Below are 14,052 nucleotides of genomic sequence, written 5' to 3' on the forward strand. Positions count from 1 at the left end.
GAGGGATGATGGTATAATAGATTTATAATTGTGAGTTACTGTTTTTAGACAAATATATTGGTATCGATTCTTGTATATTGATACAAAGTTAAATTATATTGACTATTGTATGCATGCATGTTTCTACCTCTGTTTAAAACATTTTTTATGTATTGACATATATTGATATATATATAGTATATATTTACCATATTGCAGTGTACATTTCTACCTCTGATTAAGATACTTATATGTTTGTGTATTGATATATATTTACCATATTGCAATGTATATTTGTACAGTGTTTATATTTGGAGGTCATTATCCTCATTTGTTACACAGTTGTTTATTGTCTTAGTCTTTAAGTTAGATAGATATTGAGAATTATATAGATTAATAGTCATCTAAGTTTGTCATTTATAATTAGACTAATCAGGTTCTTTAGATATATAGAGATTATACTCAGTATAGATAGATAGTCTTCAACCCTATCAAAGATCTGAGAAGGGAAATAATGTTACCTGAGTAATTAGGAAGTGCAATCAAACAACTTCCAAAACATGCAACAAATCACAGGGACAACTAGCTACCTGGGCAATCACCCAAAGTCACGTTTGCAGCTTTGAAGCAACCAACTTTGGCTAAGGCCTAACATAACTGACATACCATTTTCAAAGGCAGGCAACTTTTCAAAACTATCTTACCCTGCCTTGGCAGGATATGACAGTCCTGTTTTATCCATTGATGCATGCTCTGTATCTCTGTCAGTGGTTAAGGTATTGGCATTTCTTTGCCCCAAGGCCAGTTCTGCCAAAAGAAAAGGCTCCAGGTGGAGTGTCTTTGGTGCTCAACATTCTCTCGGGAATAGATTGGTGCTGCCAGGAGCAATTGTGTCTCACTATCACGAAACTCTGAGTTAGATTAAAGGCCATTTTCTACAGCTCTTTGAAGAGGTTGAAGATTATCTACAGCTGGGATTAAAGGCATGCACCACCAGTCCCAGACAATTTGACAAGCTTAATACAAGGCTCTTTACTAAAGGGGAGGGTGAGCTTTTGGAAAACCACCAAGGAATAGTCCCTTGTGGGGCTAATAACAAACCTGGTACCAACCCTAGACACCAAGCAGTATGGGAGACATCAAACCTAGGGGAACTAAGCCTCCTGCCTTTGGTAGGTGGGAGCAGAGGAATAAATAATTCAAATGCTTAGTTTTGAGTCTCTTGGAAAAGAAAGTCTTTGTAAACAGTGGGGGGGGAGGGGAGTGTGAATCACGTAAATGTATTGTGTTTTCATCTATTGCCACAAGTTCATCTTTTTCCACCTCGATTCACAGATTTGATTCACAGGGTCTGCATCAGAAGATTTCCCAGAGTTTTGGCTTCTGCTTGGGTTCTATGGGAAGATATTGGTAAATTGTATCCCCTGCTGGGCAGTGATGACACACACTTTTAATCCCAGCACTCAGGAGGCAGAGGCAGGCGGATCTCTGGGAGTTCAAGGCCAGCCTGGTCTACAAGAGCTAGTTCCAGGACAGGAACCAAAAAGCTACAGAGAAACCCTGTCTCGAAAAATCCAATAAAAAAAAACATGGTTATTACACACAAAACTAGTCAAAATGAGTCAGTATGGCTAGTACGGGGGAGGGGGGGCAGAGTTTAGACATAGATAGTGGAAGGAGAAAGCCAAGAGAAGATGGCAAGGACACCAGGAAACACCACCAAACCACTGGAAGCCAGGAGAAGCACAGAACAGGTTCTTCCTCAGACTCCTCCAAAGGAGCCATCCCTGTCAATATCTTGGTCTGGCTCTTCTAGCCTCAACTGTGAGGCAGTAAACCACCTAGGACACCCAGTTTGTGGTCCTCGGTTAGAGCAGTTCTAGCACACTCAGAGGCTGGGCTCACGGTTGCCCCTGCAGACTCCACAGTCTGACTTGCTTTCTGCAAGCTCATTGGAAGGGACCGCTAGCTAGCACTCATTTCTCTCATCCTCCCCACAGAATCACCAGTGACTTGCTTCTCAAGTGGCCAGATCTTTCCCTTGCCTAGTTTATATCATAAATGATAAGGTTCTGTTTTTGTTGTTGCTTTGGTTTGGTTTTTGGAGACACGGTCTCTCTGTGTAGACCTGTCCTGAAACTCACACTCTAGTCCAAGCTGGCCTGGAACTCATAGAGATCCCCGCCACTGTCCCCAGAGTGCTGGGATTAAAGAAGTGTCAGCACTGCTAGGCTAGCTACTGTAAGCCTCTGCCTCAGGGTGCTGGGGCTTGGGCGCATGCTCACTTTCCAATACGCGTGTTCACTACAGCTGTGCTCCTGTCTTCCCTCTCTGAAATAGCCACCTTAGCCAGGCACAGACAAAGCAAAGTGCTTGTCTTGCTTCCATGCTGAGTCTTTCTGCACAGGAACCTCCACTGGCAGATAAAAGTCAAACTCCTTAGCTTAACATGGAAACCTGACACCAGGCTACCCTTTCCTACGTCTTTTTTGGTTTTTGCTTTTTTTAGTTTCAGGAACTCTAGGGCATTAACACTCTAGCTTTCCATGGTAACTAGAAACAGAAAACAAAAGACAACAGTGAGTTTAGACAAACAGCTGGAAAGTCTCCCACCATCATGGGGTGACCTTAGGCTAAGGACCAAATGCACCCTTTTCTGACTTCTTCCTTAGGCAGTATGTTGTTGGGATTGCAACGGGTGCCTTTGTTAACATCTATTACCTCATTCTAACCTAATTTTTCTTATTAGTTTTGATTTTTGGAGACAGGGTCTCTCTGTTAAGTAGCTCTACCTGTCCTGGAACTCAGAGAATCACCTGCCTCTGCTTCTAAGTGTGGAGATAAATGTGTAAAAGGTGTGTGCCACCATGCTTGGCTCTCTGACCTAATTTTTTTTTTATGTAAAATAAAGACAGCTGATTTATCTGCCTGAGAGTTCAGGGAATTTGCCAGCTGCGGGAGCACATGCCTTCAATCCCAGCACTCCAGAGGAAGAGGCACCTTGAGCAGCCTTGTTTACAGAATGAGTCAGGACAGACCAGGGCTACACAGGAACCTTGTCTGGCGTGAGGGTGGGAGGATTCAGGGTCATCCTTAGCTACATGGAGTTCAAGGCCAGCCTGGGCTACGTGAGAACATGTTTCCAAAAAAAATTATACAAACTGTTTTAATGCAATAGTTAGATGTTCCATTAGTGGTATCCATCAGTATTTGTATCAGTGCTGTTTTCCCTCTGAGCATCCATCCAACTCATTAGAGCCCTGAACTAAATGAGTCAGACTTGGATTCTGGATGTTTTCAAACAATTTTTTAAAAATTATTACTGGAGGGAAGAGGTGCACTATGGCATAGGTGTGGAGATCAGAGGACAACTTTTTTTTTTTTTAACGTGCATGGGTGTTTTGCCTGCATGCATGTCTATGCATCTCATGCATGCCTGGTGCTGGTGGAAGTCAGAAGAGGGCATTGGATCCCCTGGGACTAGAATTATAGATAGTTGTGAACTGCTGTATGAGTGCTGGAGACTGAACCCTGGGTCCTCTGGAAGAGCATCCAGTTTTCTTAATCAGCTAAGCCATCTCTCTAGCCTCCCCCCCCCCTTCAAAGGATTTTATTTTTATGCATGTGTGTGTGTGTGTATGTCTGTGTCTGCATGAATGTATGCTACCTGTGAGCTAGGTTCCGGTGGAACCCAGAAGAGCCAGTTGGATGCTCTGGAGATATAGTTGTGTGCTGACAAACCAAATTCCAGTCCTTGGAAGCAAGGCAAGTAGCCCTTAACCACGGTGCTAACTCTCCAGGTCCCAGACCAGGATTCTTACCAACTTCTTTTATGACCTTGGGCAAATCCCAAGCTTTGGGCCTTAGTTTTTCCGTCAACACAACCTGGTTCAGGATCCGGTGTGGCGACACACGCCTTTAAATCCCAGCGGATCTGAGTTCCAGGCCAGCCTAGACTACTTAGTGAGACCCTCATCTCAAACAAATGAAATGGAGCTCGGCGGTGGTGGCGCACGCCTTTAATCCCAGCACTCGAGAGGCAGAGGCAGGCGGATCTCTGTGAGTTCGAGGCCAGCCTGGTCTACAAGAGCTAGTTCCAGGGCAAGCTCCAAAACTACAGAGAAACCCTGTCTCGAAAAACAAAACAAAAAAAAAAAAAACAAACAAAACAGAACACCAACATGTTTATTGCTTACTGACAGGTTGCTTGCAACCCAGGTTAAGACAGAATCACTAAAATTCTCAAGACTCGAAAAACAGCACCTAAAACCTAATCTTCACGACGGAAAAGGCCGGAACCCCAATCCTTTTTTTTTTTGACCCCCCCTCCCTCTGTCTCACTTTGTTTTTTTTTTTGTTTTGTTTTTTTTTTTGTTTGTTTTGTTTTTTCGACAAGACAGGGTTTCTCCGTAGCTTTGGTGCCTGTCCTGGAACTAGCTCTTGTAGACCAGGCTGGCCTCGAACTCCCAGAGATCCGCCTGCCTCTGCCTCCCGAGTGCTGGGATTAAAGGTGTGCGCCACCACCGCCCGGCTCTGTCTCACTTTGTTAAGCATCACACACGCACACATATCTCCTCCTAGCAGGGTTTTTGGCTAGCCGGCTGCATGCCAACAAGCTCCTGCCCTCCCCATACAGGCTGCCACCTGCCCAAGGTCTCTAACCACTCGGCTCCTTGGGATCGCGTTTACCCTTGTGCATATAACCTCTACCACCCACACCCAGGCTTCGGCGCGACCGTTCTCAGACTCTCAGATCCCCACCAACTGCTCGCCCGGTCCTACCCGGAGAGACGGCAAGCGGTGGGCGGCTGCCGAGAGCCAACAGGCAGCGCAAGCCCCGCCCACCGCACTCCGCTCCGGGCTAGGACTCAGGCTCCGGGAGGTGGGTTCGGGATTTCTCCAGCAAGCTAAGCAGCCACACTCTCGTGAGATCTGAGAATCGTTCCCGGAAGACTCGCCCCTTTCCAGGGCAGCGACCAATGGGCAAGGGCGACGGTTAAGACGGTTGGGTTTTGAAGGAGCCAATGAGTGCTCGCAGCGGAGAGTTTAAGCACAACTGCCCGGCGTGCCTTTAGCTGGTCGGGAAAGAACGCGTTCTGTGGACGCACGGACTGACTGTGAGGACCTGGGGGTTAGTGCCTGGGAAGGCAGCGTACGGGGAGGTGCCGGTCTGGTGGGACCTGTGGCTGGCGGAGCCCAGAAACCCCGGCACGGTCCCGAGCTTGGTCGCCTCTCGCTCCCGTAGACGCTGCCATGGCGCAGTTTGTGTTCGAGAGCGACTTGCACTCTCTGCTTCAATTGGACGCGCCTATCCCTAATGCACCTGTTGCGCGCTGGCAGCGCAAAGCGAAGGAAACCAAAGGCCCAGCGCCCTCGCCCATGCGCGCCGCCAACAGATCTCACAGCGCCGGCCGGACCCCGGGCCGGACTCCTGGTGAGTTGGGAGCCGGGGGAGGAAGAGATGCAATGGCTGAGAATCGGCCTTCGAGCTCCCTCCAGGGGCCTCGACAGACTGTCTTCTCTCTCCCTGTCCCAGGCAAATCGAATTCCAAGGTTCAGACCACCCCTAGCAAACCTGGAGGTGACCGCTATATCCCCCATCGCAGTGCTTCCCAAATGGAGGTGGCCAGCTTTCTCTTGAGCAAGGAGAACCAGCCCGAAGACGGGGAGACGCCCACCAAGAAGGTATGATTGCACAGGGGTCGTGAGGCATGAGACCTTATGTGTCCCTTGGATGATAGCGGTATGCCTCACTGCCACCTATCTCTGCCAGGAGCATCAGAAAGCCTGGGCCCTGAACCTGAACGGTTTTGATGTGGAGGAAGCCAAGATCCTCAGACTCAGTGGGAAACCTCAGAATGCCCCGGAAGGTTGGTCCCAGTCCCTCCTAAGGGAGACATGTGCCTGCTTTTCCACGCAGGCAAGGGTGGTATCAGTTTGAAGGTCTAGACTCACTCTGTTGCCACAGGCTACCAGAACAGACTGAAAGTCCTCTACAGCCAGAAAGCCACGCCTGGCTCCAGCCGGAAGACTTGCCGATACATTCCTTCCCTGCCAGACAGGATACTCGATGCCCCTGAAATCCGAAATGACTACTGTAAGTGCATCATTGTTTTTGTCTGTGGATGGAGAAAGATGGCCTAGGGATGGACCAGTCCAACAGAGGACCTCATGTTCCATTCTTTCTGCCTCTGGCAGACCTGAACCTCGTGGATTGGAGCTCTGGAAATGTCCTGGCTGTGGCACTGGACAACAGTGTGTACTTATGGAACGCTGGCACCGGTGACATCCTGCAGCTGTTGCAAATGGAACAGCCTGGGGACTACATTTCCTCCGTGGCCTGGATCAAAGAGGGCAACTACCTGGCCGTGGGCACCAGTAACGCTGAAGTGCAGGTGAGACTGGTGCCTGCATTGTGGCTCTGTTGTCATCAGCCCTAGGGAAGAGCTAGCTCAACTGCTAAGATGCTCGTGCCCAGCTCCAGTCTCTGATCCTGTGGTTTCGCCTCTGCAGCTATGGGATGTGCAGCAGCAGAAACGGCTTCGGAATATGACTAGCCACTCGGCTCGAGTAAGCTCTCTAAGTTGGAACAGCTATATTCTGTCCAGGTCAGTGGGGTTTTTTGCTCGTCTGTAGCGGAAGTCTGATTTCTGCCTACTTCTTGCCAGAACTGAAGTGGCTCTGACTCGATTCTCTGCTGCCTTAGAACTAAATCTCTTTTCTTTTCAGTGGTTCACGCTCTGGCCACATACACCACCATGATGTTCGGGTAGCAGAACACCATGTGGCCACATTGAGTGGCCATAGCCAGGAAGTATGTGGGCTGCGCTGGGCCCCGGATGGACGACATCTGGCAAGCGGTGGCAATGATAACGTGGTGAACGTGTGGCCGAGTGGTCCTGGAGAAAGTGGCTGGGCCCCACTGCAGACCTTCACTCAACATCAAGGTGCTGTCAAGGTGAGGAAGCATTTGAGCTGAGGTCTCTGCGGACCCTCAGCTAACAACTAGAGACTGTTAAAGAGAGATGACGTGGTGGGGTTAGGCTGGGACACTTAGACCTTCTTGACCAGCTCTACTGCCTCTCCATTGACCTGACCCAGCCTTTGTCCATCCTACCTAGGCTGTTGCGTGGTGTCCCTGGCAGTCCAATATTCTGGCGACTGGAGGAGGCACCAGTGACCGACACATCCGCATTTGGAATGTCTGCTCTGGGGCCTGTTTGAGTGCTGTGGATGCCCATTCCCAGGTAGTTTTGTTGGGGCTCGATAGTGGTGATTCATGTTGTAACCTATTCCAGCCAATTCCACTCCGACTCTATACCTGATAATTTCTGAACTAACTCGGTTCATTCTTGAGTCACCATTTCTAAGTTTGGCTTATCTCCAACCCTAGGTCCTCTAAGTATCACCTTCTCCCTATGTCCTGAATTAAGCTCGTCACTTCACCTTGCCTTCCTAATGTATTGTTCCTCTTGTACTGCTTCAGAATGGCAGATCTGCTGAGAGATCTGAGTCTCCTAGAATCTTTCAAGAGAATTGTTTTATCTTGGACTATCATTCACATCTGTCCCCTCATCACTTATTTTTTTTGAGACAGAGTTTTGCCCCGCCTAGCCTCAGACTTACAGTGATCCTCCTGTTTCAGCATTCCAGTGTGCGTCACCATGCCCAGGCTCCTTCTCTTCCAGTCTTTCCTCTCTATTTCAGTCTGAGTGGTATCTTACTGTCCTTAAGCCTATGAACTCCCACAACCTACAACATGATCCAAATACATTAGAACATTCGAGGCTCTTGCCGTTTGCTGTAAACACTCCGGCCAACCCCGTTCATTTCCCTCACACTCAGCCTTCCCTGCAGGCGTGGGCTCTGAAGTCATATACTTGGACTTACTTTGGGACAATTTATGGAACTTCCTACTGGTGGATTTATCTTCCATAAAATAGATATTTGTCTTATGGAACTACAGTAAGGACTGTGAAGCATTACGGTTGTATCTGTAGCGCATTATAGAATTCCTAATACTAGTGGGCTCAATTCTGAGTAGCCCGGGCTGTGTGTCATGCCCATAACAACTCTTTTTCCACAGGTGTGTTCCATCCTCTGGTCTCCCCACTATAAGGAGCTCATCTCAGGGCATGGCTTTGCCCAGAACCAGCTGGTTATTTGGAAGTACCCAACCATGGCCAAGGTGGCTGAGCTCAAAGGTAGGTGGCAAAAGGAAGCCAGGCTACATAGTGTATGATTTCATTTGTATGAAATGTTGAGACTAGGTAAATGTGGAAAGAGTAAAGGGCTTTGGAGAAGATGGGAAGTATGATTTAGATTGCTGTGGTACCAGTTGGAACATTGCATGGCCTTGTAAATACAGTAAAACCACTGAATTATTTAAGAGGGTGAGATGATGGTATTCAAGTTTTATTTCAAGGGGACTAACAACTAACAACTAGTGTGTCTATACTCAAATGCACTGCTCTGACCCTAGGTCACACAGCCCGGGTCCTGAGTCTCACCATGAGTCCAGATGGGGCCACAGTGGCATCAGCAGCAGCCGATGAGACTCTGCGGCTGTGGCGCTGCTTTGAGTTGGACCCTGCCCTGCGGCGGGAGAGGGAGAAAGCCAGCGTAGCCAAAAGTAGCCTTATCCACCAAGGCATCCGCTGAAAACAGACGCCTCTTGGTTTTTTTTGTTATTGTTGTTGTTGTTTTATTTTTTAATAAAGTTGTATCTTCCTTTCTTGTGTCCCAAGCATCCTTCCTAGGGGCTGCCCCTACTCTAATCAGAGCTAGAAATCTTGTGGGAACTTTCAGCCACATTTTGTTGTGGTGGTGGTACTGGGGATGGAACCCAGCACCTTACAACTGAGCTTCATTTATATTTTGAGACAGGGTCTAGGCTAACCTTGAACTTCTGAGCTTTCTGCTTCAGCAACCCTCCTCAGCTAGAGGTACTGCCAGCACTACCATCCCTCTGTGCGCTATGCCCCACCTCCATTTATACATTGACACAATCTCAGTGGTTTCCTCTGTCACTTTAATTAAGACACAAATGAGTACACCGCCTGTATTGCCAGGCTTGCTGCCCATCCTGACCTTTGGCCCAGAAGCTCATGCTTCAATGTGTAGTAGAAAGGAGCCTGAGTCCATTGTGACAGATTATTGCTGACCTCTTCAGTGTGAGGAGAAAGGCCACAAGACCCTGGTGGGGGCCAGCCCTGAGTGTTCCTCTCCCAAGTTTAAGGCAGGGAGGGGGAAGTGTCCAGCCCTTTCAGCCTACAGTTCCGGTGGCAGACAGCAGTGAGACCACATCCCTGGAGCTGGCTGGGAGAAGGGATGGGAACAGTAGTCCCTGTAGACCAGCTGTGGGGAGGGGAGAACCAGTCCTCCTTACTCAGTCCTGACCACATGAGCCCTGGTCATAGGTGTAGGTGGAGAGGACACTGGTGGATGCTGCCCAAGGTGCAGTCCTGAGGCACTTAGGTGGGCAATAGCTAGGCCACGCTTCTCAGTTGGCCTTGACCTTGGTGATAGCCGGAGTTCCATTTTGCTGGACTGTGCGGGGCAGCCGCTTTCCCTTAGTGTAAGAGTGGTACCAGAAGTTGGAGAAGAGCACGAAGAAGAAGGTGCCGTATATCCAGATGAGGTGGATGATGAGAGGGTACTGGTAGTTGCAGCTGGGTATGAAGTAGTATTGGCTGATGTGCAGTGAGACCAGGACAAACTGGATCTGGGATAGAAAAAGACAAGGGTCAAAAACAGGTTTGGGAGGGAGAATAGAAATAAAGGCTTTAGGGAAGGACGGTATGAGACTGGCTGGGTAAAAGAAGGAACTAAGGAATATTGGGGGTTTAGTTTTAGGCCCATCAGGCCCCTCACCAGCTGAATGGCTGTCATATGTTTTTTCCACCAAAGGTAGGGTTGAGCCACAGGACCAAGGGCAGACAATCCATAGTACAGGTACATGACAACATGTACGGAGGAGTTTACCATGGCATGGAAAGAGGCCATTCCTCCTACCATGGAAAGAAAGCAAGAGTCAGGAAATGAGCCTCTGCTCCCAGTGGCCACCCTTCTCTCCAGTGGCCTCAACTGCTCACCTGGAGCAATGTTTATCCCCCACCACCAGCTCCAGGGAAGCACGGAATGATGGAAGACATGGAGGAAGGTCACCTGCCCGTCTTTCTTCCGGAGAATAAATATCACCTGCGAGAAGAGTGGAGGAAAGGCTGAGTGCCAGTGCCTGCCTTTCTCCCCCAGCTCTAATATCCATTGCTACTCACTGTGTCCATCAGCTCAACGACCTTGGAAAACATGAAGAGCCAGGCCACTCGAACCATCTGTAACAGTTAGATCAGTCTTAATGCGTTTTACACAGTACCTAAACAGCCTCTGCTTACTGGACAGCCACACACAGGACTTCTTTGAGAGCTCCTTTTATCTATAAGGTTGCTTATGACTTCCTACCTAAGGCTCTACTTACCCGAAGTGCCTCAGGGCTATTGGAAAAGTCTACAGGGTCACAGCGCCAGGTGTATGTAGTCAGCCAACCAGACATTAGGAACTAGGAAAGAATAAGAATTAGACCAGAGTTCCTCTCTCCCTGTAACTCCTCCCCTTCACCAAATGAACCTCTGGAAGGTAGACATGCCATGCACTGGCCCATGCCCTATGCCCTAACCCTTACCCTGCAGACAGAACTACAGCCCAGGCATTCCAGCCTACCTCATAGACAATGTAGAGGGAGAATATCACCAGTGAGAAGTTGTAGACAACCATGAAGCCACGAAGTTGGAAGGGCTTCCGATTAGCCATGATTCGAGGCCCAAGTGAGAGGACGAAATATACATAGGTCAGAAGGATGGATGTTATTAGCAAAGGGGACCCCATCAGAGGGTATTTCTGGATCCGGGGATCTGTGAATAGGAGGTCAAAGGAGTTAGGGTCACAGGGTTCAAGATACCTTTCTAGGTCTAGTCATGAGATCAGGTCACAAAAGGATGAAATAGTTCATAAGGACTTCATTAGGATATCAGCCTAGATCCTGGGGTCCCAGGGAAGGCGTGGCTATGGACACCAGCTTACCTGTAAGCTTCACCCAGTCCTGATACCAGTTCATAACAGTCTCCATCCTGGCTAAGGACTCTGAGGAGGGATGGAGAGTGGGCATCAGATAGGGATCACTGCATGCCCCCCGTCCTACTCTTGGTCCACAGACACAAGACAGCCTGCTTCGCTGCAACTAGAGTTCAGTGTACAGCACTTTCCTAGCACGCCAGGGCCCCGAGTTTAATCCCAGCCATGGCGAGCGGAGATATAGTGGGAGAAAAGGCCATTCTGCTCCCCAAGCACCCTGCCTGCCTGTAGAGCTGTCCCATCCTTCCTCTCCACACCTTCCCTCCTCTCTCTCTACTCCTGAGTTTTCCTTCCTGGCCTCCCTCCCTTCCTCTGAGGCCGGTCTCCTGGAGTCTTCATCCTCACAGCACAGTCCATCTTCCCTCCTCACCCTTCAGTCTCATCTCCCCGGCAGTGAGGTAAGCCCTCCATCATCCTTCCTCCAGCTATTCCCCCCTCCAGCCTCTCTTTTACTCCCCTTTCTCTCAAGTAAAGTCCTTCTGGTTCCTTCCCGAGAGTCCCTTGCCAGGACTCCCACCTCCATGGTCTTTCTACCCCAGTATCTGAACAAACCTCTGTCTTCAGAGGCCCCTCACCTCCGGCCGCGGCTGCTTCCCAGGCTCACCTTCAGTCTCTCTCCTCTTCTCACCCGCAAGCTCCCCTCTCTCTTCCACTCCTGGAGCCTGGCTCTTTGAGACTCCTGCCCTGGCGGCTCCACCTGTCTGACTAGATCTTGCAGCAGCCCCGCCCTCTGCCCGCCCCCGCTACAATGGGCATGGGGTGGAGGGTGGGTCCAGGCCACAGGTCAATGCCTAGAGGAGCAGGACCCACCAGAATTGAGAAAACCAAGGCTCCAAACTCGCCACCTTAGACCAGCCAGATAAGCTCTGGTCAGAAGATTGCTAAAAATACACACCCAGTATTCTCTCCCAAGCCAGCACAAATTCTCAGTTTGTACTACTTCAGAATGGGCATCACCCTTCCCTTCCAGGGAGGGGCAAGGACACCAGTGGTATGTGAGGAGGTGGGAGAGTGGGGGAGATCTCAGGAATCTTCCCTCCTTTGGGAGGGTTCCTCGTGGGCTAGGCCCCTCCTCCTCAAAGTTGGAAGGAATGTCGGAAGAAGGCTTACAGGGAGGGATTCAAAACCTACTAGCCTAGACCCAGGAAAGCCCAGGACTCTGTCCCATAGGGATCAGGCGATTGCCCAACAACCTAAGTGCTCCAGGTGCCCTCCATCACTGTCCTTTCTCAGGGCTCAATTCTACCGTTCCCATCTGCACTCTCACGCTTATACACACTAGCCTCAGACCCCGAGACATACACCCTCTACCAGGGGCTAGCACACATCCACATACAGCCATGCAAATCTTGCTGACCACACCACCAAAACAGGCATCCCCACTGGACTCCTAAATCTTACACCTGGCAGGGACTGCATTCACAGAGTGGCCCTCACACATGGAGAGGTGAGGGAACATGGCCTCACTCCCACCTCCCTCCTCCACACAGGGCTCTTGGTGAGCGACACTGATCATTTCTTCACACACAGTCACACTTTGGTTGTTGGCTTATGTTGGAGTGGGGCCTAGCCCATGTGCTCTCACACACGGTTCCTCTCTGACACATGTGAGCTTGCCAGCTCCTTATCTCCCTCAACCACCTCCTTCCATTCACTCCCCACTCAACACCACACACACCGGTAGTGGACAGCAGGGGGTCAGACTTCTGCGAAGGATCTCTCCCTAAGCTTGAGGGAAACCCGGGTGTGTACGGTGGAACACGGTCAGTTCCTTTAAAATGGATGGAAGTGAAAAAGGGCACCGGCGAAGGGAAGGGGAAGGGAGACGAGGAGACAAGAGTGGGCAAGGCCAGGAGGTGCTGGAAAAGAACTAGGTGTGAGCAAATGGGGGTCAGGGGCCAAGGTGTCGGGGGAGGGAGCATGCTGGGCTGGTCCAGCCCCAGTAGCTGGGACCTCCCACCCACTCGCCCCAAGAACAGCCTCGCCCACAGCCTGGGCAGGGCAGGCGGCAGGGCAGGGCTAGCCTGGCCAGCCAGGCAGGGGGCGCTGGCACGTGGGGAGCCATGGAAGGTCCACACTCACCAGTGGGAACCAGGCGGGCAGCAGTGGAGGGTTCGGAGGGATCAGGGCCGGAGAGTAGTCCCAAGGGCCGCCTGCCGGCCACTTCCTCATCTGCTGGGCCGACTTTCTGTCACCAGAGGGGGAGGGGGCGGGCCGGGCGGGGGGCGCCTGCTGATTGGGCGGCTGGCCGAGGCAGGAGGGGCCGTCCAGCACCCGCCTGGTCGCCAGGGCGGGAGTAGGGGCGGGTCGCCAGATCCCCGGGCAGGAAGCACACCCAGCCCCAGCTCTCCACCCCTTCCTTCGCATCTCTCAGCCTGCCCCGCTGATGACTGTGGCTTGGCCTGCACCCAGCTCCTTCTTGACGTGCAGCCTGCATGGTCTCATTCGCGGACCTCTGTCCAGTCCAGCGTGAGGACCACTCATCTGCTCTCTGCGACAGGCACGCCTTAAGACGCCGGGGAAATTCCAGGGTTCAACCATTCCCTCAAGTGTTCTCCAGCAGGGGCAGAGGAGGGCCAGTTGTGCCTGCTAAGGGCTGATTGGGGTGGCGGGAGGCCTCAACGGGAGGCAGCAGCTTGCCACCACCGTACCTCTCAGAACCTATAAACTTGGATGAGTCCTAGCTTAAGGAGCCACGGAGAGGATTTCCTGGAATGGAGACGGGAGAATACAAGTGGCCCCAGGCAAAAACTGTGAATCATTGTCTAAACTAGCCTTCAAGGTAGTGAGTGGGGGTAGGGGAGAAGGCAAGTGAAATTGGCTGTGGTTCAATGTAGTAGATCTCAGAGGCCAAATGAGGCTGACTTTTATTCTAGAAGTAAAAGAAAACAAGATTTTGAGGCAGCTCATCTCATTCATCAGACATTTACCGGCCATCTACAA

At 50.6% G+C, this 14,052-nt stretch overlaps 2 protein-coding genes across 7 annotated transcripts; one reads left to right on the forward strand and one right to left on the reverse strand.

Annotated features, from left to right (window-relative positions):
* The first annotated feature begins 4,962 nt into the window (after nucleotides 1–4,962).
* On the forward strand, nucleotides 4,963–8,713 carry Cdc20 (cell division cycle 20). Of its 2 annotated transcripts, none has more exons than XM_050161359.1 (11): nucleotides 4,963–5,096; nucleotides 5,225–5,413; nucleotides 5,516–5,664; nucleotides 5,753–5,849; nucleotides 5,948–6,076; nucleotides 6,178–6,374; nucleotides 6,493–6,587; nucleotides 6,709–6,937; nucleotides 7,101–7,226; nucleotides 8,066–8,183; nucleotides 8,462–8,713. In XM_050161359.1, the coding sequence occupies exons 2-11, from the start codon at nucleotides 5,233–5,235 to the stop codon at nucleotides 8,638–8,640; spliced, it is 1,500 nt and encodes a 499-aa protein (XP_050017316.1). In that variant the 5' UTR covers nucleotides 4,963–5,096; nucleotides 5,225–5,232; the 3' UTR covers nucleotides 8,641–8,713. The 2 variants fall into 2 exon arrangements, with proteins under 2 accessions (XP_050017316.1, XP_050017315.1); XM_050161358.1 differs by having other exon boundaries at nucleotides 4,974–5,110.
* Nucleotides 8,714–8,992: 279 nt separating this feature from the next.
* Nucleotides 8,993–13,342, reverse strand: Elovl1 (ELOVL fatty acid elongase 1). 5 transcript variants are annotated; one of them, XM_050161360.1, is made up of 8 exons: nucleotides 13,192–13,342; nucleotides 11,059–11,118; nucleotides 10,699–10,889; nucleotides 10,457–10,537; nucleotides 10,257–10,313; nucleotides 10,074–10,179; nucleotides 9,853–9,989; nucleotides 8,993–9,703 (listed from the first exon to the last, which is right to left on the reverse strand). In XM_050161360.1, the coding sequence occupies exons 2-8, from the start codon at nucleotides 11,102–11,104 to the stop codon at nucleotides 9,482–9,484; spliced, it is 840 nt and encodes a 279-aa protein (XP_050017317.1). In that variant the 5' UTR covers nucleotides 11,105–11,118; nucleotides 13,192–13,342; the 3' UTR covers nucleotides 8,993–9,481. The 5 variants fall into 5 exon arrangements, with proteins under 5 accessions (XP_050017317.1, XP_050017319.1, XP_050017318.1 ...); XM_050161362.1 differs by lacking the exon at nucleotides 13,192–13,342 and adding an exon at nucleotides 11,714–13,164; XM_050161361.1 differs by lacking the exon at nucleotides 13,192–13,342 and adding an exon at nucleotides 11,685–13,164.
* Nucleotides 13,343–14,052: the final 710 nt, after the last annotated feature.

This window comes from Alexandromys fortis, unplaced genomic scaffold (assembly GCF_014885135.2).
Source record: "Alexandromys fortis isolate MF-2015 unplaced genomic scaffold, M_Fortis_MF-2015_v1.1 scaffold_122, whole genome shotgun sequence".
NCBI lineage: Eukaryota > Metazoa > Chordata > Mammalia > Rodentia > Cricetidae > Alexandromys > Alexandromys fortis.